Source organism: Alligator sinensis, unplaced genomic scaffold (assembly GCF_000455745.1).
Source record: "Alligator sinensis unplaced genomic scaffold, ASM45574v1 scaffold145_2, whole genome shotgun sequence".
NCBI classification, from domain to species: Eukaryota; Metazoa; Chordata; order Crocodylia; family Alligatoridae; genus Alligator; species Alligator sinensis.
In genome coordinates this window covers 2,805,299-2,830,714 of record NW_005841954.1, presented here as the reverse complement: position 1 = coordinate 2,830,714, position 25,416 = coordinate 2,805,299, and the positions used below count along the sequence as shown (strand labels likewise).

The following is a 25,416-nucleotide window of genomic DNA, read 5'->3' as shown; positions in this document are numbered from 1 at the left end:
GGGGATATTGTGCACTGCGGTACCAGTGACAATGTCCTAAAAAGAATTAATTCTGAAAAATGTTAACTTTAAGATACTGCACAAAATATGCATCTGGGTAGAAAATTACCCCATGGGAACGTATGAAGTTTAAAAAAAGACATCTTTCCACAGTATGTGCTTTCCCCTCCAGAAGTATATATTTTCTAAACCATAATAAATCATGCTGACAGAAGCTTATTATAATGCATACAATATAATGAAAAATATTCCTTTACTGTATCTTATGAAATGTATAAAGTATAAAAAACTGCTTTTTATAAGTTGCTTAATATTGTTTTTAAAGATAGAGCTTAAATTACTCCCAACAATTTTGTAGCTGCACATCATCCTCAGGAAACTTCAGACATTCACCCATGTTCATTTATTAGTGTCTTGTTGCCACATTCCATTGGCAAACCTTTTCTATTTCCAATCCACAAGTGATTAAAAGAAGCATGACTATATAATAAATGTCTCTATTATTCTGACAAGCCATGAATTTTTTTTCCTGACCCAAAGCATGGTAGTTGGATAGGCTGAATACATAGCAATAAAGGCCTCCGTGTCTGTGACCCTCAACATAATACCCTAACAAGATCAGAGCATATTATAAGACAGACCCAAAGGGAGAATGAGAGGGAAATGTTACCAGATGCTAAAACATGGGAGTTGTCTCCACAGTACTGAGCCCAGTTTATATTCTTTTCACCTCATTCAGATCAGTGCCCAGTGGGTTCCAAACTTCCCAGCCACACATTTGCTGGGTAGGGTGCATGTCAATCAATGTCTAAGCAATGCAATATCCAAAGAACATGTGGCTATTGGCATCCCTACCCAAAAGAAGATAGTGTCAGGAAAAACAATTCACTTATTAGTAAACTGAATGGAGCATTCATGTGCAGAAGCAAAAGTTTAGAGGGAGCACCAGGAAATTAGTCTGCAACTCCCTAAATAGATTTCTTAATAATGAGCCAGTTTCATATGAGAAATGTCTGTTAATACAGCCTGTAAAACAAGCTCTAAGTGGGGCAGTAAGGTTGAAAAGATTCAAACAGACCCATGGGTCATTCCAACAAATGTGAGGAGTTTATTGATTAATTGACAAAACAAGATTAGTAGCTGAGGAAAAGCATAATCTTACAGCATGGGTCTTGACTGCTGCAAAGCAAGGCTGGCCAGACTCTTGTCTCCACCAGAGGGTATTTCTTCAGATGGTCCCACAGGTAAGCAGTCGAGAGACAAATACTCTGGCACATCTACAGGTGGATAAGTTCTGACTGGATAAGTGCCCAAAATTCCCTCCAGCCTGTGTCCACTATTTATAGATGGCTGGTAATCATAGTCTCAGTATTCTAAGGAATGATCTCTGATTGGCTTTATTTAAAGTTCTTTGTTTCACTGAAAATTTCAGACCTGGATTAAACTAGATTTCTTGCAAACCTGAAAGGTTTCACATAATTGGGATTCATATCCTGCAAATGCAAAAGGGTGAAGGGAGACAAGTTTCTTATTCCCTTCCCTTTCTTCTTTGCACTGGTCTGTTACTTCTTCACGTTAGTTTATGATTTGGTATGACTTGCTTTGTTCTTGTATCTAAGCATCTACTATTAGCAAGACGATAATATTCAATACATTTGGTCCTTTCCTGGTGCTTTCTTCTAATGTTAATAGAGCTAATAGATAAGTAACGTTGGATGGTGCCTTGTTTTCCACAGGTTATTGTTTGAATGTAAACGTGTTTCCTGCTTTTCATTTGTCACACCCCGCTTTTGAACAGGGTGTTGATTATGGCAGTCTCAGTTCCTTATCTTTACCAGATTTTACCTTGAAATGTAAATGTAGCTTTCTGCTTTCCTGTTTAAGCAAGCAGTTTGGTAACCTTTCCTTGCTCAGGTCTGTCAGGTAGTTCCAGCACCAGTTAGAGGGCCCATACATAAAATGACTAATGCCAGTTCTCTGCTTACAAGCCCAAGATTAATATTGAAATCTCTAAAGTATTCTATTTGTTACTCAGCATGCTTTGGATGAAAAACCCATAGAGACAAACCCTTATATCTTATATGTCTCAAGCATAGCTTATTCATTTCCAGTAGAATGGTTTAATCAATTTTTATATTACTCCATCATCTTCTGCCACAAGTCTCTTTGTATTTGTTCTTAGAAACTTCCATAGAAACCTATATCATAATGAAATACCTCCAAATAATTGACATAACCTAATATTTTTATACCGTTTGTAATGTGAGCGTTTTCATTATTTTCTTTTAGGTGCATGGCACAGTTGGAGAGCCTTGGTGGATTTGGGTAGAAGACCCCACTAATGACCACATTTATCATTCAGAGTATTTCATCATTCAGAAAAAACAGGTGAATGTCTTTATAACAGACTCTCAAAGCATTAAAAAACTAAATTGTCTGGAGAAAGAAAGAAAAAGTTTGTATTGTATATAAGTAGATACCAAAGTTCTGCTTAGAAGTGTTTTTTAGAGTACCCGTGCTAAAACTTGCAGCAGTTTTGAAAAAGGTAAAATACATCAATTCTGGATGAACTAAGTTTTATGGCTACCCATAGTAATTTGCTTATATGTAAATTGCTATATGTTGTTTATTTCAAAGTCAGTTTTCAAATGTGCTTCTCACTTCCATGAGCTCAGAGAGAGCAGGGTCAGACAGTAAGGAGAGGTGAGGGAGGCTGCAGGAGGAAGAAGTTAAGGGGCCGAGGGAAAGGATGCCACCTGACCACATCCCTTCCCCACCAGTTTAATTTTCCTGCCGTAGCTGTGGGAGGGGAGACAAATTCAAGGCAAACCTCCTTGAATATATAGCACACATTTTCATTAATGCACGTTCACTTCATCAGATCAGTAATTAAAAACAATTGAAGATATGTTTCTTCTGTTGCTTCTGTGATGAACATCAGAAGAAACACTTGTGATTTAAAGCAAGTGTTACAGACTAGCTTTTTTCATTAGCTTTGTCTTCATATAGATTGCATACTGATGTTCCACCCAGAAAAAGAAAACAAAATGCACATGCATGTACACACCACTTAATGCACTTAGGCTACGGACAGACATTCAAAAAGCCTGAGCCTGAATTGATTCAGTCTTTGCAGGTTAGTCAAACCTGGCTAGGCTGAATCAGTTTGTAACTGTACAGACATCACAGAAATGCAGGCACATGCCTGCAGTGGCTCAGGCTAGAAGCCGTGAGGGGGTGGGGGGGGCACTAGAGCAGCCCTCCCTTCCCTTTCATAGTGCTGAGGTGAGGGGGGCATGGCCAGGCCCTGGCAGGACACTCTGATTAGGGAGGGGTCATCCCCCCACTTCTGACCAGCCCAGCAGGGAATTGATAACACAGTGTTTATCAACCCTAAGTCAGTGTTTATCACCCCATTAAGAAAACAACAGAGGGACATTACCAGCTACCTGTTGATTCTGCCTTTGTCCCATCTGCTGCAGTACACATCAAAACCAGCATTTTTTTTGCTAGCTAATGCTAAGAGGTGTCTGTGTAAGGCAGAGGGGATGGGGAAGGGAGGTGGGGAGCCAGGCGGAGCCAGGCAGATGCCTGCAGTCTCTGCCAAGCTCCAGTCAGGGAGCAGAGGGGAGGGGCCAGTCCTACTGTGGAGCAGAGAGCCCCACCCATCCCAGAGAGCATGCTGGTATGCTGGGTGCTCTGGTTTAACTTAAACCAGCAAGGGGTGTGGGGCAGACGCTGCATAAACTGCTTTGACCCAAATCAGTTAAATCTAATACTACATTGAGGTTTATCTCAAACCAGTTTCAGCCATTTTCAAACTGGTTTATGTGCACTGAACATCTGTTCTGTTACAGGTTTAAACCAGTTTCTGATCACTTAAACCAGTGTATGTGTGATGTCTGTCCCTAAACTTAATGGCCAAGAGCCTTATCATGTTCCTTGTGAAGTCTTTGAAGTAGAATCTGCCCTGAAATTGAAATGAATGGAAGCATCTTGTGAACTATGGTTTTTAATAAGTGTGCATGAACACATTGCGCTTCATTTATGCATATACATTATATTTTTGTGTATTGATTATATGACTCTAGCAAACTATGATTTTAAGACTGAAGATTTGGTTACTTAATAAGGTTTCTATGTATTATTCTTACATTAGGTCATTGCAAAAGAACCACAACCTCTCGTATTCACAATCCCTATTTTTGAACCCTTGCCTTCCCAATACTACATCCGGGCTGTATCTGACAGATGGCTAGGGGCAGAGGCAGTATGTATCATCAATTTTCAACATCTGATTTTACCAGAGAGACATCCACCTCACACAGGTAACATTCTCACTCAGAACCTGATCATTTTGTTTCCTTCACTTCTTGGTTGAATGTGTCTTGCCAGTATAGATTTTCATTATTCCTATGCAATATATACATTCCACTTTGGGTTTTATTAAGTGTGAGTGAGGATTCAGTTCTATCATGCATTTCTTTGTAGTTTTGACACTATTAAGAACCCTACCACTAATGTTAAACTGACTTGATTTAAGTCCTCCTAACATAGTCTTGCTTTTTAATGATTCCACAATCAGCGTAAGGAGTAGAAATGTTTTCACTGTGTTATATAAAATAAGCCATTGGTATTCTTTTGCTTTCGTTACAAATGTTCTTATCTAAGAATGTTTTCTATAATATGGTTGCAAAAGTATGGATATATGTCTTTCTGTTTTTCTAAAACTGAATATCCTTTATGGATGTCCATTCCTAACCTTTAGCAATGGAAATTTATTTTCTGTAAGTTAGCTTTACTGGGTATGTGTAGCCCTCCCTTCCTTTATGCAGCTACGTGATGATGCTACTTCATGATCAGTCAACCAAGAGTCCAGTCTCCTTGAAGCTGAACTGCTCGGTCGTCAAATACTACTATTTTTTTTTGGCTTTTTTCAGTTCTTGTGTTTTATTTCAAATAAACAATAGTCCCGAATATTAGCTCAAACTTTCTAACTAAGTTTAGTAAGCATCTCTACTATATTTGCTTATAGCATTAGTTTTACATATTTTTATTGTAAAATTAGTGCTATATCTCTGAGTGATTTTGGCATCATCAAAAGGTGCTCATAATTTTTAGGATTGGAGTGGCATTATAGCCCCAATGGTCCAGGAAAGATATGAGAGGCAAGGATTTTTTTTGGTGATATCTTTTATAGGACCAACTGTGTAATTTGGAAAAACTGTCCTTTTTTCAATTTGTGCCTGAGAGCTTGTCCAACTTATCTTCTAAATACATAGTTGATTCAGTAAAATATATCACAGAAAAAAAAATCTTTATCCCTTTGAATTATTAATGCATCTTTTCAGTATGATGTCATCAGGCCTCATCTAAACGCATCTAAAATTTCCTCTTTTATCTCTAAGGTAATTAATTTAAAATTCAGTGAGCAACAAATTATACATAAATTTGCACTATGGTATTGCAGTTAAAAAAAAAAAAAAACTGTAATTTTGGGCTGCATCCTTTTAATAGAGGCAGAACATCTGTGTGGCTCTTCACTGATCATATTTTATGTTCTGTTCCAAGCCTCTGAATTGGAAGGAATTCAGACAAAAAGTGAAAAATGATCTGCGGGCCAAGAACTTTTGAGGAAAAGCTGAGGGTGAGATTTGGTACAGGCTTCTCAGCCTCAGTCTTCTGTAGTCAAAAAGTAGTCCCTCTGAAAATGATGGAACTATTCATGGAATAAGGAAGGGGTGGCCAAACTGTGACACACGTGCTACTAATGGCACAAGCAGCCTCTGTGTGTGGCACGCAGCAGATCAGAGAGGGAACAGGGAGCAGAAGGAAGAGCAGGAGATCAGACAAGGGAAAGGGGATCAGGGTGGCACTTGGGTGAGGTGGAGGAAGGGATAGACAGAGGATTTGACTTGTGGCATGCCTGCCTAAAAGGTTCCACCCACCCCACCAGTGGAATCAGGGGTCATATCTACACAAGACGTTTACTGCAGAGCTGCCTAATTAGCTCCACAGTAAAATCTCAATGTCTACATGGCCCTGTTAGGCCACACACTGTCACAGGTTAGTACTTGTAAATGAAAGTACTATCTTATGGTGTTCTTTAATGTGCAACAGCACACATTTTGACGCTGACAAAGCTGGCTGGGGCAAGAGGGTGCTTCAGTGTGGGGGCTGCCTGCCAGCCAGCCCTGCACTGAAGCACTCTCATGCCCCAGTGAGCCCCTCTGCAGCACATTGAGCCAGATCACAGCAGCCCCAGATTGGCAGGCTTGACCCCCTGGGGCCCCTGCAAGCCATGGCTGCTCCAGCCCAGCTCAGTGTGCTATAGTCCTGGGTGCACATGTAAACATGGCACCTGGGAGCAATAAACACCAGCGTGAAATGCACTAAAGTTTTTTGCTCTGTGCTAATAGCACGTGTAGATTCACCCAATAAGGGCCAGGTTCTTGCTCATAATTTGTCTCAGAAATTTCCAAATTAAGCCTTCCTTGTGAACTATTACATTTAAGAAAAATGATCTATTCACAGAGTAGAATACCATTGGGTGTCTAAATCTGCCCCTTAAAAAGTTAAATGTATTAACCTGATAAAGAGGCCATGAGATGAGAGAATGTTTTATCTACCATTAAGAGTGTAGATATCAGAGAAATGGACAGGCAGATACTATAGAAGGGACACTGACTCTGAATAATGGGTGAAATTTAAAAAGAGCAGGAAACTTAAGATGATTAACAGGAAAAATGTCCTAATGGTAAGAACTATCAAGCTATGGATAGGTAAACCAGAGAAAGTCCATTGCTTGTGATAATTAAAAACTAATAAATCAGTAAATCTGCAGTAACCTTGCCCTGTCATGACAATGGCCTAGATGAACTTAAATGTGTTCTCTAACTCTGACTTCTTTGATTCTTCATTTTTGAGGAGACCTTCATGAAGAGATTTACATGTATATGTGAGGAGATAAAATTAATTATCAGTTTTTTATTTCAAAAGACAAACTCAGTTATTCCCCATTGGAGTTCGGTCCCTTTTCTGAAGTTTATGCATGAACAAGTGAACTGTAGGAATATGATTTTCAAACTAACTTTTCTTTTTCCAGCTTCATCAAAGTATAAGCATGAGCAAATTGATTGTGCTTTTCCAGGGAAGCCTTCTGGACTTTTAACTTTTTTTTTCTTAATTTCTCTTTTTTGTGGATGGAAATTGAACCTAGTTGTTAAAAAAAATTTTAACTAGAGAGAGAGAGAGATCTATAGATAGATAAAATCTAGATAAAAACTTTAAATGTTTGATGAGTTCTACTTAAAAATATATTTATGTATATTAGCTAAGCACTCTTACAGAAAGCATTGTGCATCCAGTTTCATCCTCCATAGTAGTGAGTGAGACATGTTTTTTTTTTAAACATTTGGTGCAGAAGCTTATGTTTGTTTTGGGTGGGGGGGGTTGGTTTTTTTGGAAGCACAAAATTTCTTATAAGTTCATTGTTCCTGATCTCATTGTAAAACCCTTTCATTGTAATAACATTTGGCTCATCTAGCAGTCTGTGAAGTGTGTGCATTCAGAAATACTCAATTCCAGTACCATGTTGCTCTTTGGCATGCATAAATTCACATGTGTTTGTGAAGTGTTTAGCTATTGTTATATTGTACCTACACTGTCTGAAAAAGCATGCATAACCTTTTTATCTAATTGACTGATCACTGACTACTATTCAGAAGAAACAGAAAGATATTTACACATCACCAGTTATGGAGCCTCTAGGATTTATGGTAATTGATTTCAATTCCCATCTGGTTCCCACTCAGCAATGAAGTACATAGAGGCCCTGCTAGGCAAAAACCTTCTCTCCTCCCAGCAGAGCCCGAGAAATCACAGTTTTAGTGGGAATGATAAAATGGCCATAAGGTATCAGTGAAAAGCATGTTAAGACTATTAGGCATCATTGTCTCAGTGGATTTTATGACTCCCATGTCATACCTTAATGTGAAGCACCCTGAAAAGACAATAAGATCTCCAGCCACAAAAACTTCAAAGGAAGCATCTGCATAACAGAATCATGGCAAGTTTCCTTAATTTGGTAGGCGTCCAAATCCAATCTGGTAATATATATCATTTTTCATATTCCACAGTCTCTAATTGTTTAGATAGCAGATGCCTCCAAAGCAGAGCCTTGTGGCTCTTTGGGGTTTTTTTTCCTGTATATTTATTTATCTCTTCCTATAATCCTAAATATGTATAAAAGCTGTATATATCCCTCCAGGATATATTATTTCATCAGTCCATAAATACTTTTAAAAAGAGAAAGTTTTCTTCCTTGTAACTTTAGTATTTTCCTGTATGAATCCACATTAACTTATCATATGAACACTTGTATTGCTTCAGTAAGGTTTAGAGTTCATTACATTTGATTCATTATAAGTGGTTAAAAATGGCCTTTTGACATGCGGAATCACACAGTGTATTTAACAATCAATCTCACAGTGTATTTAACAATCCTACTTTAAGAAAAAATCTACAGTTGTAATATATTTTGTTTGTTGCTCACTGAATTTCATAATAGCTCCATTGGGAGTTCATGTGACATAAGAAACAACTTTTTTAAAAAATCAAATGCGAGTTATATCCCTTCAAATTCTTACTTGATGCCTAAACATATCTGTTTGCTTTAGCCTAAAAATAAACTACTGGTACATTTAAGATTTCATATTTTGACATACACTAATGATTATTCTGTAATTCTAGAACTGCTAGATCTTCAGCCTTTGCCTGTCGCAGCTTTGGGACATCGAGAATATGAAAGCCTGTACAAATTCACCCACTTCAACCCTATTCAGACGCAGATATTCCATACGCTGTATCATACAGACTGTAATGTTCTTCTTGGAGCCCCCACAGGCTCTGGAAAGACTGTTGCAGCTGAATTAGCCATCTTCCGAATTTTTAACCAATATCCCACATCAAAGGTTTGTAAAATACGTTTATTAAAAATGTGCGATATATGTGCGTTTCTTTCAGCCACTCAAAAGTCTGAAACTGGGCACATCTACATGTCTGCTTTAATGGATATTAGCCTATGTTAATGTGCATTAAAGAATCACAAAAAAGCGCTCCTTAGCTAATGCGCATTAAAAGAGACTAATGCATATTTTTCTAGTACCTCACAATGGAGGTAATTACAGCATGTTGGAGCAGACTCGATTAATTGAGTCTGCTGGAGCATGGCAATTACCGTGCTCAAGCAGCCTCCTGCATCTCCTGTATCTGTGTCCCTGTGCTTAAAAATGGTAGTGGGGGCACTTAAACTAAAGCTCATAACAAGCTTTAATTTAAGCATCCCTGCTGCCATTCTGAAGTGCAGGGAGGTTCTGTGGTGCTTTAGTTAGAGCCGCTCCTGGAGCCGCTCTAATTAAAGTCCCGCCCCTTCCCCACACATCTCGAGCACCTGTAAAAGTGCCTAGAGGTACTAGATTTAATAAGCATTACCTAAAGCACATTAATGAACGTGTAGAGTATGAAAATTATTATCCTGCTTCTATGGCTTCATACTAATATTTAAAACTGAGGGCATAAAAATGGTTTTAATTAGTATATCTTATGCTTACCTTTCACTTACTTATTTAACCAAAGTGAAAATCAGAGCCAAATGAACGAACCATGCCGTAAATATATATTGAAATTCTTCTTCCAGAGTGTCATCTAAATCCATGATGATCTTACAGAGAGGCTTTTTGGTTTTTTTGCTTATTCTTTAAACTCCTTCCATCAGCAAGTTCATGTTTCACATCTGTGAGGTCCTTCCAAGTGAGAACAACTGGCTAGATCTTCTTAATTACACATGCAAGTTACCATTAAAGTAATGCTAGCCAATTCTCTCTCTTTCCAACTTTGTTTTTATTTCTTAGAGAATGCCTGTCTAAATCAATGTTTAGATATACTCAGCTATCTGGGTAAAAATCATCATTCATGTACAAAGTAATAGAATGTGGGAGTGCCTGTGTATATATTCTGACTTAGCAAATTGCCTGTCAAGTATGAAGGCGGGGCCAGAGGGAGCGGGCAGGGATGGAGCACTGCCACCTACCACCCCACACTGCCGCCTCCCAGGAGATGGTGGGGAGGGAAGCTTACTCCTCCATCTCCGTCCACCAGCACCCTGTGTTGCCACTGCCTCCAGCACCGCTGGCCTCCCCCCCCCACCCAGCCCTGCTCCTCAGAGATGGCAGAGCACCGCCATGACAGAAAAGACAGAGCAGGGGGGCAAAGCCAGTGCCACTGGCCTTGCTCCCCTGGTCAGTCCCTTCCATCATGGTGGTACTCCGCACTCTTATTGGTTGTTTCACTAACCAATCAGAGTGCTCCAAGAGTGTTACGGACAGACAGACAGGTGGACTGTCTGTTGGACCTTTATTATATAAGAATATTGATTTGGCCATCCTTCCTTAATCATCTATAGTTACACTTGATTGCTAGGCTCAATCTTAAGGGCACCTTGCACTGTTAAAAACCATGTTTGATATCACCAGCATTCCAGCCTGGCCCTGGAAGCTCCAGTGAGCCTGGTATAAACTGGATCCTGCCATTGCTGCCCTTTTTACAGCATATTTAGGACTTACCCACAGACATGGGCCTGAAACACAAAAATCCCAACAGTGATCATCTCACAATTTCCTGTTCCTGTTCTTCCACACACTACTTCCTCTAATTCCTGTAAATTAAGATAAAGTAAACCCTTCTCAGAATTAGTCTGAAGATCATTCATCTGTCTTAGGCCCCTCATACATGTTACACATAAGAAGTGATTAACTCATTAATCATGCCTTTAAGTAGTGACCCGGCCACATGTTCCTTCAATTAATTAATTATAGAGCCAGGAATAAGTAACAAAGTTATTACACAAAACATGATCCCATAATCACACCTCCTGTCATTCATGTTTGTCAGTGGCTCTAGTGCCATGTTCAAAAAATAGCATGTACAATCTGGATAATTTTGGTACATATAATGTAAATCTGGAAGGGGCAGCTCACGTGGTTTGAGCTGGATAAGTGCAACTTTCTTAGCAACAGTTGAAGGGACAAAGATAGAATTGTAAAGGGAAAAAAGTCATATGAATATTTAAATATGATAATCATTAAAATAATATTTAAATGTCTTGGTTAACATATTAGTATAAAACATGTATAGGCCAGATTTTTTTAAGTGCATATGAATGTTTTCACTTGTTCAGAGATATATTGCACTTTAAAAACCATATATTTGAACAAATGCTGTACAAACTTGTGCTAGTGAAGTTCAGTACAAAGAATGGATTTATCTGGGAAAGTCTTGTGAGGTTTCATTTAAATTAATCATTTTTAAGTTAATTTTTAAATGTTTTAGTAATAATACTAAGCAGCTGGAAATAATGTAAGAAATTATCCTCCTAGAAATTCTTATTACTGATGGGGAAGCATTATGTCCAGAATAGTAGTTTCCAGATTTTGTATTCTCAGTAATTAATCATTTTATTTATATAGGTCATTTTATAATAACATACCTTTTGCTTTTAAAAGGTGTAATGATAGTATTACCATTTTATAAATTACTCTCTTTATTTTTCAAATTACATGTATGGTGTTGACTTAACAAACAAAAGAATATATGAAAGTATTAAGGCTACTTCAATTAGAATTCTGTTTAAAGTTACTTGAAGTAATTTTAAGAATTTATCATAATCATTTTTAGTTATTAAATTCATTTACATCCTTAAAGACACAGAAGAAAATACTTATAAAATATTAATATGCATTTTACACAGGTTCTTCTAATTTAATTTTATTTTGTATGTATTTTTTTTCAGGCGGTGTATATTGCCCCCCTAAAGGCATTGGTGCGAGAGAGAATGGAGGATTGGAAAGTTAGGATTGAAGAAAAGCTTGGTAAAAAGTATGTGTTTCTTGCTTAAACCAGAAAATTGGAAACAAAAAAGCTCAACAACAGGAGCCAAATCAAAAGAATGTTTTAAGTGTCTTCATTTTCCGCCAAATATATTTTATCCTTCAATTATACAAATTCTCCCTGAATATTAAAAATAAAAACAAAAACCAAATATCAGTCTGTGTCATCACACAGAGTGCACAATGAAAGTAACAAAAACAAAAATGGTCCTTGGTTACACCCGCCATTTTTCTTAATTGTCTATAACCAGTGAAGCTCAGAAATAAGCAGCTCAATTTTTATCTCTGTATTATCTTTTTCCTTGGAAGTGCAGTTCAAAATTGACCACATTTCAGATATCTCATTCTTCTGAATCCCATATAAATTACTAGTAATGTTCATCATATACATAGTGTATTTTATGACATTCTATATGTATTTTAATAACCAGTCTGCATTTGTTTGGTGCCATTAGCTTTGTTATGAAGTTAGGATATCAATGAAATACAGGATTGAGTATTTAGTGACACTACACACATAGAAATCTTTTTTAGTCCTTTCTGAAATCGTTCAAAGAATCAATTACTTAGCAGCTGACATTCCCATTCTTAGTCTCACTGATTAGTAATTGTTCTTCGTGTAGTTTTATTGATGTATTGATTTAAATGGAACTGTTTCTAAATGGTACTGTGCTCTGTCTCAGCATGTGAGAATAATGTCTCACGTATAGAATCTGATTTATTAGAGGATTGTCTTAAACTCACCCCCACCACCACTGGACCAGGGAAAGCAGTGGTAGGGGCCCTTGGCAGGCAATGGCGAGGGGGTGGGGCAAGCAGCTTGCTCCTACCACCTATGCCCCACACCTCTAACTCCCTCCTTGTGCCTGCCCTGCCCCCAAAGCCTATGCCCTCCCTGGCAGCCTTAGGCCCCAGATACCTCCCTACCCCTCAACTCCCCCTTCGTGCCACTTCTTCCCCCGTCAGCCTCTGCTCCCCTCTCCTTCTCCCTTCCCCTTGCTCTACTGCCAACACATTGTGTGTGTGCAGAGCAGAGCACCACCCCGGCTTGGCCCCATAGCAGCAGCTCAAAGTTTATACCACTACTACAAGACCAGGCTGGGACCACACTGTAGGTGCCAGCTTGCAGCAGGGCTGCTGGCACCAGAGCAAGGGAAAGCTGGCGGAGGTGGGGCAGGGCCCCAAGGCTGAGAGTCAAAGAGGAGCAGGGAGTGCAGAGGCAGCATGCAAGCAGGCAGCAGCTGTGGCTTTGGCCCCAACTTGCTGCCTGTTCCTCCCTGACTCCCAGCAGCAGCTGCCTGTTCCTCCCTCCCCTTTATATTTGCAAGACAGGGGGGTGGGGGGGTCCCCCATGTTAAAGGGGAAATAAAACCTCATCTTGGAATCAAGTAAATAGTGCATCCTAAATACTGCACCTAGTCAAACCAACTCTGTAATCCACTGTAGAGAGAAACATGATAGTTGTCCATGCAATAAATAAGCAGGCCAAGCACTGAACAAGCTCTAAATCAGTGCCAAGATTGTGGGAGAAAACTGTTAGTGGCAGAAATCACCGCCCACCAAAGAATCCCAGACCATAGTTAAGAAATATATAACATCTTTCGATGTAAATATTACAAAATTTTTGGAGTTCTACAGCTGACCTCCAGAAGGAGTTCTGCAACCGATGATACACAGGATTATCTGAATTGTCCCTGCTCCATTTTTCTCACAGACCCTACCAACGGAGAGCAGACACACGTGTAACAATGATTACCAGACAGGTTGTACAGGGCAATACACAGCCACTTGATGCATATTTAAGAAGCGCTCTCATACAAGTAGGAAAGGCTGGTCTGACATATATAATATCCATAATAATATTAATTAATGAACTTTTTTGCATCATAAGTAAGGCAGACTTCTTTTCTCTGTAGGTGTTGTTGCACTAGACAATTAAAAGGCAAAGATTAAAATTGTGTTTACTTATTATTTTCATAATATGTCAATGGTATTCAGCCAGGAACAGACTGGTTTGATTTGATTTTGTATTTTGTTTATATTAAGAGTTAATGTTTGGACATGGCTACCCCGAGACATTAAAAAAGTTTCATTGATTTGAAAATGAAATTATTAAGTTTCATAAATAATTAAATAATTTTACTTAATTACAGGGTTGTAGAACTGACAGGCGATGTGACTCCTGACATGAGAGCTATAGCACAAGCTGACCTGATTGTTACTACACCAGAAAAATGGGATGGTGTCAGTAGAAGCTGGCAAAACAGGAATTATGTTCAGAAAGTGTCCATTCTCATCATTGATGAAATCCATCTGCTAGGTAAGCAATACATTTTTTTTCTTAATCATAATTGTTGATCTTGAAAAATGTGCGCCCAACTATGACTGCACGGAATTTTTAACCTCTATACTTATTTTAAAATTTCTCTTAAATAACAGGGGACGAGAGAGGCCCAGTACTGGAAGTTATCGTGTCTCGAACTAATTTCATCTCATCTCACACAGAAAAACCAGTTAGAGTAGTTGGTTTATCCACAGCATTAGCAAATGCCAGAGACCTTGCTGATTGGTTAAATATTAATCAGGTATGTAGAAGATTCTTAAAAAGACATTTGTGCTTATCCATCATGCAGAAATGTTAACTATCAGTATTTCCAAGATAACTCAAGCTTAAACTAAAAGAATTTGTTTTTGCTTCAGATGGGTCTGTTCAACTTCCGACCATCCGTGCGACCAGTTCCATTGGAGGTACACATTCAGGGCTTCCCTGGCCAGCACTACTGTCCTCGCATGGCTAGCATGAATAAACCTGCTTTTCAGGGTAAGCAGCCAAAGCTAGAGCCCTTCATTATCTACAAAAGAAAAAAGGGTTCTAGCCATGTTTGCACAGTCTGTTTGAGGCTTATGTATTATATGATTACAGAATGTGTTACTATCTTTTTTCTTGGGGTGTACAGGATGAATCTCTTGCTAATGACCCAAAACATCATCATCTCAAACATATAGTATCCTGCTGTTGGAACCTACAAACAGGAATATAAATATATTTGAAATAATATCAGTGAAATTAGTGATAATGAGGAGAGATCTTATATAAATGAAAATGTGTTTTATCTTAGCTTTCAACACTGCAAGGAAATGTTTGTGTAAAAGTATTTGAGATTTAGAAAGTAATAACACCGTTCACCGTAGCAATCTGATGAGGTATTTTCATAAAGATTGCTATATGAACACTTTAAAAAAATCGTGAACAGAAGTTGCAAGTCAAGCTAGACTCACATAATTCTAGGTTCAAGGCAATAACCATAAAATTAAGAATTTGCAGAGAGTCCAGATATGCTTCTGGTTTCAATTTTTTATTCTTAACAAAGCTGGCAGGCAGGCCTGATTTAAGAAAAACCCTCATATTTTATTGGAACATGTTTTGTTTTGGTTACATAAGGAATATTTATTATATCAATTAAAAATAACCTCCCAAATAAATTTTGGTATGTGACCTGCTGTTGATTGTGGGGTGACAGTTGTGAGGTGACTTTTTAGCTACTCTAATTAGCCTTATGACAGAAGCAAAGTATTGATTGTGGACTAGAGACCAATCTTGGCAGCTCAGATTATTTACACCTCCACAGGAGCATTGTATAAAAACACTAATGAACAATAAATCTGTCTTGGGCTGTTCAGCCACACCTGTTCCTGAAGCAACAAAAATCCATTAGATGTCGAGCTTTTAAAGAAGATATAGATATATAGGCATCCATATTTGTAGGGTATAAATATATTAACAGATTATGCTATAGATTTATGTAATTTTACAGTTATATACATATGTGTATATATGCATACACACACACTATTACCAGTGAACTAAGAGACAGTATGTGATGGTAGGCAGTATAATGCACTTGTTTTTCATAAATTAGGGATGAATGCATAATAGTAATTGGTAGAATGAAACATTATATAAGAAATAAATCATGCATAAATATCTATATGTATAATATACTAGAGTTACTATCCAAGCTATAGCTACATGCTGTTTATTCTATTTTAATGTTATTAGAAAACCTGTCAGAATTTGATTTAGTGAGGTCATTTTTCCACTTGTTTGACATGGTATGCTCACGATTCTCTTAGCATTTTCATTGTTATCTCCATTTCTGACACCATTTTTTTTTCTCAAAATTTCTAATTTCTAAAATCACCCAAAAACCCATCAAAAAATTTTAAATGATAATTTTTAGACTAGTTTCATTGTTTCACACTAATTGTTCAGGAGCAGAAACCATGCTCCTTTAAGCTGTTACTCCTACACTAATTTTGCAGCAACTGTAAAAGGTCACTTTCTAGTTAAGAATTCCCTGCCAATGCTTAGGCATAAAATGTTAGTGAAAGATGGATTTAAATCTTTGGCACTTCTGCTCGCAGTGCTAGCACGATGTGTTAGGAAATTCTGCTTTCTGGCAGAAATGAGTTATGTCTAAATTTTTCTTCTTTTAACAGCAATTCGGAGCCATTCTCCAGCAAAGCCAGTTCTTATCTTTGTGTCATCCAGACGTCAAACTAGACTCACTGCCCTAGATTTAATTGCCTTCCTGGCTACTGAGGATGATCCAAAACAATGGCTGAAAATGGATGAAAGAGAGGTACAGTAATATAATATGTATTAGTTGTTTTGCTTTTACATTTTGGTTTAGCAATATCAGTTTTAAAAAAATATGTGAATATAAAACACAATTGTGGGTTTTTTGAGACTCCAGTTTGGAGACTCTTGCATGTCTACTTACTTTTAAGCATATGAATAGTTCCATTTATTTCAATATTAAGCATATACTTGGAAGAATCAGGGCCTTAGATTGTGAACTATTGCTTTTTGTTCTGTAAAAATTATCTGAGGAATTGTTACTGGTTCTTTGGTGCTAGGCACAATCACTGTTGGAGAGTGCTTACTAATTGAAAAAGATAAACAAAAGAGGAAATACTATTGTCCCCAATTTAAAGAGGGGGAACTGAAGCACATATAAAGCTTTGACTCTTTCTGTTCTATCCCCTTCAATCTGGTCCTATCTCAGATCTCTCTTGCTCCTCCACTCCTATATCCTCATACTAGTTTCTTTCTCTAAAACTTCCCAATCAATATTCAGGACCCTCATCCTAATCTCCTTCTCATCTCTTTACCCAGCTTCTTCTCCACATCCACATCTCTCCCTCATAATGATATGTTCTAATCTTGTCCTGCCAGGTGCAGATCCTCAGTTATGACTCTTCCTCCCATCTTGCTCTCCAGTGTTCCTTTGCCCACAACTGCCTCCAATTTGTCTTCCTTTCCTACTAGTTTCCTTGAAGCTAATCTCTATTCCAGTTTCTTTACCAACCAGTCCCTGCGTTCTTGCCCCAGTCCAACTGCAACAAACTAGTCAGCATTTTCTTTCCATCCCCATGCCCTCTGGTCCAAGTCTTAAGAGACCAGTTGGTAATGCAATTGGAACTGGGAGCTACCCTGAATATCTGATTGGTGTTGGTGGAAGGGGGAGAATAACTGAATCAGTTGGTGGGAGAAGTAATACTGGAATCCAGCAAGAAGCTGGAATATGGCTGGGGCAAATGGGACAAGGAACAGGCAAAGGCAATGGGGTTGGGGTGGAATAGATTGTGGTAAGAGCATGGGCAAAGAAAATCAGATGGATAGCGGGAAGCTAAGGTAATGGAGAGCAAGATTGGAACACAAGAGACAGGGATATAAAAGCATAGGAAGTGCCTCACCTTGGATCAGAACTTACAGAATCATGACCAGATGTTCTGCTGTGATGTCGTTTGCCGTTCAAAGATCACAGGCAAATAAACTGGACAGTGTCCACTTGTATTATGTAACAATGAGAATGAAACAACTTTAAAAAGCAACTAAAATGTTTGTTTTCCCAGTCCTGAACTCGGATAAGCTTAAATGCTTAATGAAATAATTCCTTCTCCGAAGAATTTATGCCAATACCACAGAGATCAAAATCTGCCAGTTTACCACACTTGCTTAAAATATGATTTGGACAAAAATTACATTTCACATAAACCAAGAAAAATGTAAATTCTTTCACATAAAAAATGATCTAATCCTGCCTGTCCCTGGCAAAATAGAAGGTGTAATTATTTTTGACAGAAAAGGTAATATTTGTGTGGACCTGTGCCCTGCAAGAAGAGGACATAGGCAGCCACAAACATCCCCCTTTTGCCTGCCATCATCATGAACTGCCCAGGAGATGCATCCCTGCTTTGGATGTATGTTAGAACTGGTATCTTGATAATCTGTTAATAAACTAACTTCTAACAGTGTCTAGATTTGATGCTACTTTTTTGCAGCTGATTGAACTTAATTTTTTTGTTCAGTTTGTGCTGCAACTTTAAATGTACTCCTACATATAATAAAAATTCCAATTCATCATAAGATAATGAGCAGGGTTGCATCACAGAAGGGCCTAGCTTAGTGGTCCTGCACTGTTTGTTCCAGCTTACTGCTGTTTGAGGAAACTGACCTGCATGTTATACAACAAGTAACAAACTAGCAGAACAAGAATCTAATTCACAACTACACCTTGCAATATGGGATTTTTTAATTATTTGGCTGATTATTTGGATACAACCTATATAGAAAAAAACCCTCATTGGTCCGATAAATGTCAAAACTGTACTAAGTGCCAAAATTCCAAAGAGCATTCCAAAACAGCTCTGTTCCAGCAGCCACAAAACTCATTAGCCACCTTAACTCATTTGATTCCTCCATTTTGGGCAACAAAGGCCATTAAATGGCTGTGTTCATTTTTGTGCATGCTCAGGAGTGATCCATTTAGGAATATAACACCCACCTAAGATTTGTTGCAACCCAGAGTGAATGTGAGGAGTGCCTAAACTCCTCCTAAGTTATCAGATGGGCCCAGTGAGTTGGCAGTCCTGTAAATATATCTGACTGTCTCTGGGAGCATGGAGGAAGAGGAAAAAGTGATAGTGGTACCAAGTTTTTGCATTGTTTTACTTGCTGGTTAGAGCACTCATCCAAGATACGATACTTAGTTTCTAGATTAATTTAGCTGGAGACAATTCAAACAGGTGTCTTCTGTTGGCACTGGATTTACAATCCAGTCCAGATAGGTTGTGCCTGTCTGGAACAAGGTTTCTAAATGACTGACCACAACCCCTTCCATTTTAAATAGTAGGCAATTTTTACTGATACACAGTGATAGCAAATAAGATTAACGCAAGCAAAGCAAGGAAAATGACTGAACAGTCCTACTCATTTACCAGTCCTTGGGTTTCATGAGAAGACAATACATCTGGTCAGTATGTGGGTGCCAACTTGTGGTTCTTGCTTGAACTATGTCAGCAGCCTTGGAGGTTTGGAGTTGAGGTCAACTTGCTACTCTGAAAATCCCGCCTTTTGTATTCTTTTTCTCCTGATGACTCTTCATTTCTAGGTACTTTTGATTGGCTTTCTTGTGATCATCGTGCTGTCCACATTCTGCCCTATCAGCCTAATCCTTTGTTACTTCGAATCCATCAAATGCATACATCTTAATGTGGTCATTTGCTGGTACTTTAATTTGAGTATCTCCCATCTCCTAATTTGGTCATTCCACCAAAACCAGGGATTTCTCACCAGATTACAGCTGGTCATTGTGACCTAATGCTAAGTCTACATGTTCCTATCTTGTTATGGGTTTCAAAGGAACCAAGTGCCTCTTTTGTTGCTACGTATTTTCAGTTTCCCAGGATGTATATGCCTGGTTCTCTGAGACAGTTATAAGAACATGAACCTTCTCCACAGATTTTAGAAACCAATTAACTAGGGATGCACCGATAGAGAATTTGTGGGCCAATACCAATGGCCGATTTATAATGAGCCATTTCAGCCGATACCAATCTGATTCCGATATGCAGCCAAGCAGCATGGAGAGCAGCATCTGGCTGCTAAGTCTGTTGCAGGGGAAGGGGAGAGGGAAGGGACTTGGGGGGCCAGATCAAGGAACCCATGATGAGAGTGGGTGTGTGCAACACCTGCCCCAGCCCCACTCCCTCTCTCACCTTGGAGGCCTCTATCTGCCCCCCTCATGCCCCTTTCCTCACAACAGACTTGCCATCCTGACCCAGCTGCTCTCCATGCTGCTGGGCTGCGTTTCTAGCTGTCTATGTGCTGCACTGCGTGTGCATGCACAGGGTATTTATCAGCCACATCAGGCCAAAAAAACCCAATTGCCAATGCAATCAATTTTCCTTATAATGGTGCCAATCTGATATGGGACCAATGTATCGGTGCACCTCTACAGTTAACCCTTGTCATTCCCCTGGACCATTGTTCTAATGCAGTGTTTACTCTTTCTACGAGCCAATTTCTAAGAGCAAATTTCTAAATATAATTCTCTAGCCTTTATATGCTTTCCAGGACAGTACCACCATATTCCACCAAGTAATGGAATAATGTAAATGGGGCGCTTTCCACGCTTCTTGTTGGAGATGCTGGCCCACTCTGCTTCCAAGAATGTAAAAGTCACACGGTCAGAGAAAGAGCCAAGTAAAAGAAAAACTGACACTTTAACTCAGTGATTTAGACACTCCAAAAAGAGGGAGATCTGGATTCCAGTTCCTGTTTGCAAGACCATTTATACATTTTTCATCAGCCACCAGTTAAAACATAACCCTTAAAGCAAGACTCAGGACCCAAGACTCTACTTTAAGCTGAGTACCCAAACCACTAAATGTTGCCTGTTTCCCATTTCCTGGATGACTGCTTTAACCAATAGGCAACTATACAAAAGGTAGGCATCTTTAACAAAGATCAGTCAGTTAGTTAGGCACCTACCCTCTGAAGAGGGACTAAGTGGCTTGGATCCCATGTGAGCACGTGCAGCAATGAGTTGGCCACCTATGTAGCAGAACGGGGTAGAAATTCATACGCGTCTCTTGTCATGGGTCACCACTGTTTACAGCACAGTTTTATTTTCCCTGGGTCAAACTTGCCACCATGGGAAACAACATAATCACAAAACAAACAAATACCTAAACAATAAAGAGTTAGCTTACATCCTGTGGTCTGTTCTCAGGCCCTGAGAAAGTAATCCTAACTTTGTTGCCACCTCAGCCTTTCCTTTCTCCTCCTCTCCCTTCCCTGGAAACTTTTAACTTCCCCTGGGCCATCCAGTCATCCCCACCAGCTGGCCCAGTCCCCCTCAGCAGGCAGGCAGGCAATCTTCTTTCAACCTTTGGAAACCTTTCAACCCTTTCACCCTTTGGAAATGTCTACTTCTTCCTATTGACATTAGAGGGATCATAGGCACTTAATCTGGCTGTCCCCCCAATCTTGGGTCAGATATCCAATATTTAGGTTGTATAATAGCTAAAAGCGGGGTGGGGGTGCCTAGGTGACTAATGTGGATATGGCCCTTTATGCTATACTATTCCAGCAGCAATCAGTGAAGCAACTTGTGCCCATTCATACAAGAGGAGTTTATTGATAGAAGTTCCTTTATGAAGGGGTATTTTTTACTTTAGCATTCACCTGAACCAGAGGGTAGATATATTTGCATGCTACAAATTATACCTCATAGGCTTGGAGCATAGAATAGGCATCTATCAGTTTTCTTATTAATCTAATAAATAAACATTGTGAAGTCCTGTATTATTATCTCTCACCAGTTAAGTATCAGAAGATACAGCATTGCATTGTATGTTGGAAAAGAAGTTTCTTACAAGGTGTCTTGATTTGTGATATTCTTTAATGAGAACAAAAATACATAAAAGCTTTGTTGTGAATGTATTTTTAAAACATTGGATTCAAATATATTTTATTGAGCAAGATGCATCTGTGTTTTTGTCTGACATAGAGAGGTGCTGGGTTTGGTCTAAATATAAGCTTGGAGCAAAATGAATCCATATTGTAGCGCCTAGGTTTCTTTTTATCCATCTTCTTGGTGTTTTACTTGAGAATTCCAATAACTTAAAGTTTAAATTAAAATCAAACCCAGATTAGGTGAAAAACTCAGAGTAGGCAAAAAGTTATCTAAACTGTTTTAATATTTTTTCTAAGACCCTTGACAGACATTAGACATAGGACAAGATTAAGTGGTTAATCACATTTTAAGTAGTGAACTGGCCACACGTTCAATCAATTAGTGGCATGATAAAACTGGAAATAAACTACAAAATCATTACACAAAATATATATAATAATTTTGTGTCTGCTGCTTAATTGAACACATTACCCAGCCCCTGAAGCACACAACAGCGTTGTACTCCAGAGGCTGGGAGTCCCCTCAGATGATCAGGGCTCCCAGTCAGGAAGTGCACCCTGTGTTCTCATGCCTGGGAGCCCCATTCAGCTGATTGGAGCTTGCAGCCAGGGTGGGCATGATGCGATTCCACAGCTGGGAGCCCTAGTCAGATGATCAGAGCTCCCAGCCCCGGGAGCACACGGTGTGTGATCCCTGGCTGAAAGTCCTGATCAGCTGACTGGGGCACCCAGCTGCAGAAATGCATGGTGCACAACCCTGCACCTGCAATATGGGATCTGATGCAGGATCCCACAGCTGTGCTTCCTGCCATGCACATGTGACACACAAGGAAGCGGGATTGTCAGGATCCCACATCAAATCCCAGTGCACCTTATTTCTCAGTATTTCTCCGGTACTTCTTCCCAGTCTCATACCCTAACTTTCAATGAATTTGTAGTTACTTGAAGAGCTTTGTGAGGCACATATATAATGGGAGATTATTAGGAGATAAAATATCTATATGAATTGATGTTTTTAAGTTCTACATTAGACTTTAGCAGGCTTCTTCTCCATTCAGCTCATTAGAAACTCTTATTTGTATAACATTAACTTTAAAAAAAATACAAGAACTCTCCAAGAACATGTTGACTAGGTTTGCTTACTGATGCATTTGTGCTAGACATCAGAACTAAATGCTGGACTCCACTTATCTCAGCTTCCCTGTGGAGAAACCCCATAAAACTGCTTAAACTGTCTCCATACTATAAAGACTTAGAATGGGGCATCCTGGCTTCGTGCACAAGGTAGTGAGAACCTTTGCCCTTCGTGGCAGATATCCCTCTACTTCCTGAACAGTAGGTCCACAGAGACTGCCTGTGTTCATCCTAGTATAGCTGATTACAGTCTTGGCAAATCATCCCATGGCATGGTGTTGCATGATATATTTTCATCCCACTGATGAGATTCCCTAGAAGGATAGATTCTTATCTTCCCATCAGTTGGAGAATCTATGTTTGTTCTCTTTGGGTGGCTTAATTAGACTCTTCTTCAGGTCAGTAGCCAAGTTCTCTTTCTATCACTTTTCTGTGGAGACTGCTTTCCTGGTGGCTATAAAGCTGAGCAGAATAGGAGAGATTCCAGTACGTATCATAGGTTCTTCTCTTACTATTTTCACAAGGACAAAGAGCACTGTGAAGCCTGTTCTGAAGTTCCTACCTAAGACTGTCTCTGGCTTTTGCATTAATCAGTTTAATATTCTAACTTGTCTTTTCCCCAAACATTTTTCTTTATTTATTACAGTACTTAGTCCTTGCGTAAGGACCAGGCAGTAGGGGCAAGGGAATGGCTAGGCAGGAACTAACCCTGAGCTTACTCTTATCTGCTAATCTCCTTACCTGACTTCTCTCATGCCTCACAATAACCCTCAAAAAGATCTTGTATCACCCCTGGGTGCCCTGTCATCCTGGTTGAGAATCATTGACTTGCAGTGTGTTAGTTATAACTATTAATGTGTGTGTTCTTACCTCATAGTAAAGTGACATAAGAAATGAAAATAGATTCCCCTTTCTCCACCCACCCCCAGTCGCTTGTCAATAGCTGACTGACTATGGTCTGTTTAGCTAACAACTCTGCTTTTCAGCTGTCAGCCAAGAGGATAGTTTTCAAGCTGGTGGACCATTATCCCATTCATCTAGAAATTTTGTCTTGTCTTTTGAAAGAGATACAAACATCCCAGTTTATTTTATGGCAGTTATATTATGTGGCACTATAGATTCTGACTAGGTAGCATTAGGAAGATGCCTAAGGAAAAGCCCTTACTTCCACTTCCCCCCCACCCCCTCCAAATTATGTTCATCTTTGCAATGATGGAGTCCTGCAAAGCTGTGCAGCTGTTTCACAGGAAGAATAACTAAAGTCAAGTTGTAGCCCTTATTCTTTGTCTGTCTCAATTTTCCTTTTGTGTAGTTTTGTATATCTTTTTCCCTTAGGTTAAAGGCAAAATATAAAGCTACTGCTAACATTTTAAGCTATGATATAGTTTGTTTAAACCAGCCAGGATTTTTTTTCTCAGATTTAAACTTAAGGGAGGAAGAGACCCTACAGCAGGGAGCCAAAGGCTCCTGTTACTTTTGAGAGACTGCTGCAGGCTAATCTGGCTGCGTGGGCTGCAGCAGAGGAGCAGACAGGTCCTTAAGTAAATGGGAAGCTCCTGTGTATGACTCAGGAGCCACATGATAGGGAGGGGCAGGGCTTTGAGGCATATAAGCCCAAGGTCTGAGCCAGAAGGCACAGTCTGGCCCTGCACGCTGCAAGGAGAGGGGCTCCTGGGGAAGATGGCTATACAGCATGGGCCCATGGACACCAAAGCTACCCGTGAGACTGAGACAGCTATGGGGAAAATATGACTTGTGGTGAGATATTGACCCAGAGTGGGGGAAAACTTTAGTATGCATATGTTTCTGTTATGCTTAAGTATGACTAGAGGCTCGGATTGTGGCTATGGGGGTGTTATGGAGGCCACAGGGGTGCCTGATGGGCACCCCGCATAGAGCTGCCTAGCCAGGATCAGGGACCCCAGGACACAGAGCAGCATGCAAACAGCCTTGCCTGGGTCAAGGACCGTAAAGACATCTGCTGGGAAGAGCAGTCAGCAAGGTCTGACCGCTCACATAGGTTCCTAGCCTAGTTATAGGACCTCCATCTAACACAGGAGGTGCACAGTCCCACCAGGGGAAATGCTTTGTTGGACCTGGTCCTGGCCACAGGCGATGACCTGGTGAGAGGACTGTGGGTGCTCGACCACCTGGGCGATAGCTATCATCGCCTACTGGAATTTACCATCCAGCACAGGGTGTCAAAGGCCTGCAGCAAGGCAGCAGCCCTGGACTTCAGGAGGGCAGATTTCAATGAGGTAAGGAGACTAGTCAGGGAGGCACTGAGGTCTTGGAGGAGAGGGGAGTTGGGAGTCCAAGAAGAGTGGTCATTCCTTAAGGAGACGATCCTTTAAGCCCAAAGGGTGACAATCCCCATGCGGATCAAAGGGGGCAAGAGTGCTCAAAAGCCCCCATGGCTCACCAAAAGCATCCAGGAACATCTCAAAGCCAAAAAGGGGGCGTACACCCAGTGGAAGGGAGGGGCGATCACCAAGGAAGATTATACCTCCATTGCTCGAGATTGTAGCGGGGCTGTTAGGAAGGCTAAGGCAGAGATGGAACTGGGACTAG

At 39.7% G+C, this 25,416-nt stretch overlaps 1 protein-coding gene across 5 annotated transcripts in view; it reads left to right on the top strand.

Moving 5' to 3' along the window:
* ASCC3 (activating signal cointegrator 1 complex subunit 3) overlaps positions 1 to 25,416 on the top strand; it is a 567,052-nt gene that overhangs the window by 425,584 nt on the left and 116,052 nt on the right. For all 5 annotated transcript variants that reach the window (XR_003093256.1, XM_006020463.3, XM_025200058.1 and 2 more), the window contains exons 23-30: positions 2,290 to 2,388; positions 4,160 to 4,328; positions 8,752 to 8,972; positions 11,849 to 11,934; positions 14,099 to 14,265; positions 14,385 to 14,530; positions 14,646 to 14,766; positions 16,446 to 16,588. Coding sequence is in view for 4 of the 5 variants with exons in the window: in XM_006020463.3 (XP_006020525.1) it covers positions 2,290 to 2,388; positions 4,160 to 4,328; positions 8,752 to 8,972; positions 11,849 to 11,934; positions 14,099 to 14,265; positions 14,385 to 14,530; positions 14,646 to 14,766; positions 16,446 to 16,588 (1,152 nt within the window). In the remaining variant the exon portion in view is untranslated. The remainder of the gene's footprint in view (positions 1 to 2,289; positions 2,389 to 4,159; positions 4,329 to 8,751; positions 8,973 to 11,848; positions 11,935 to 14,098; positions 14,266 to 14,384; positions 14,531 to 14,645; positions 14,767 to 16,445; positions 16,589 to 25,416) is intronic.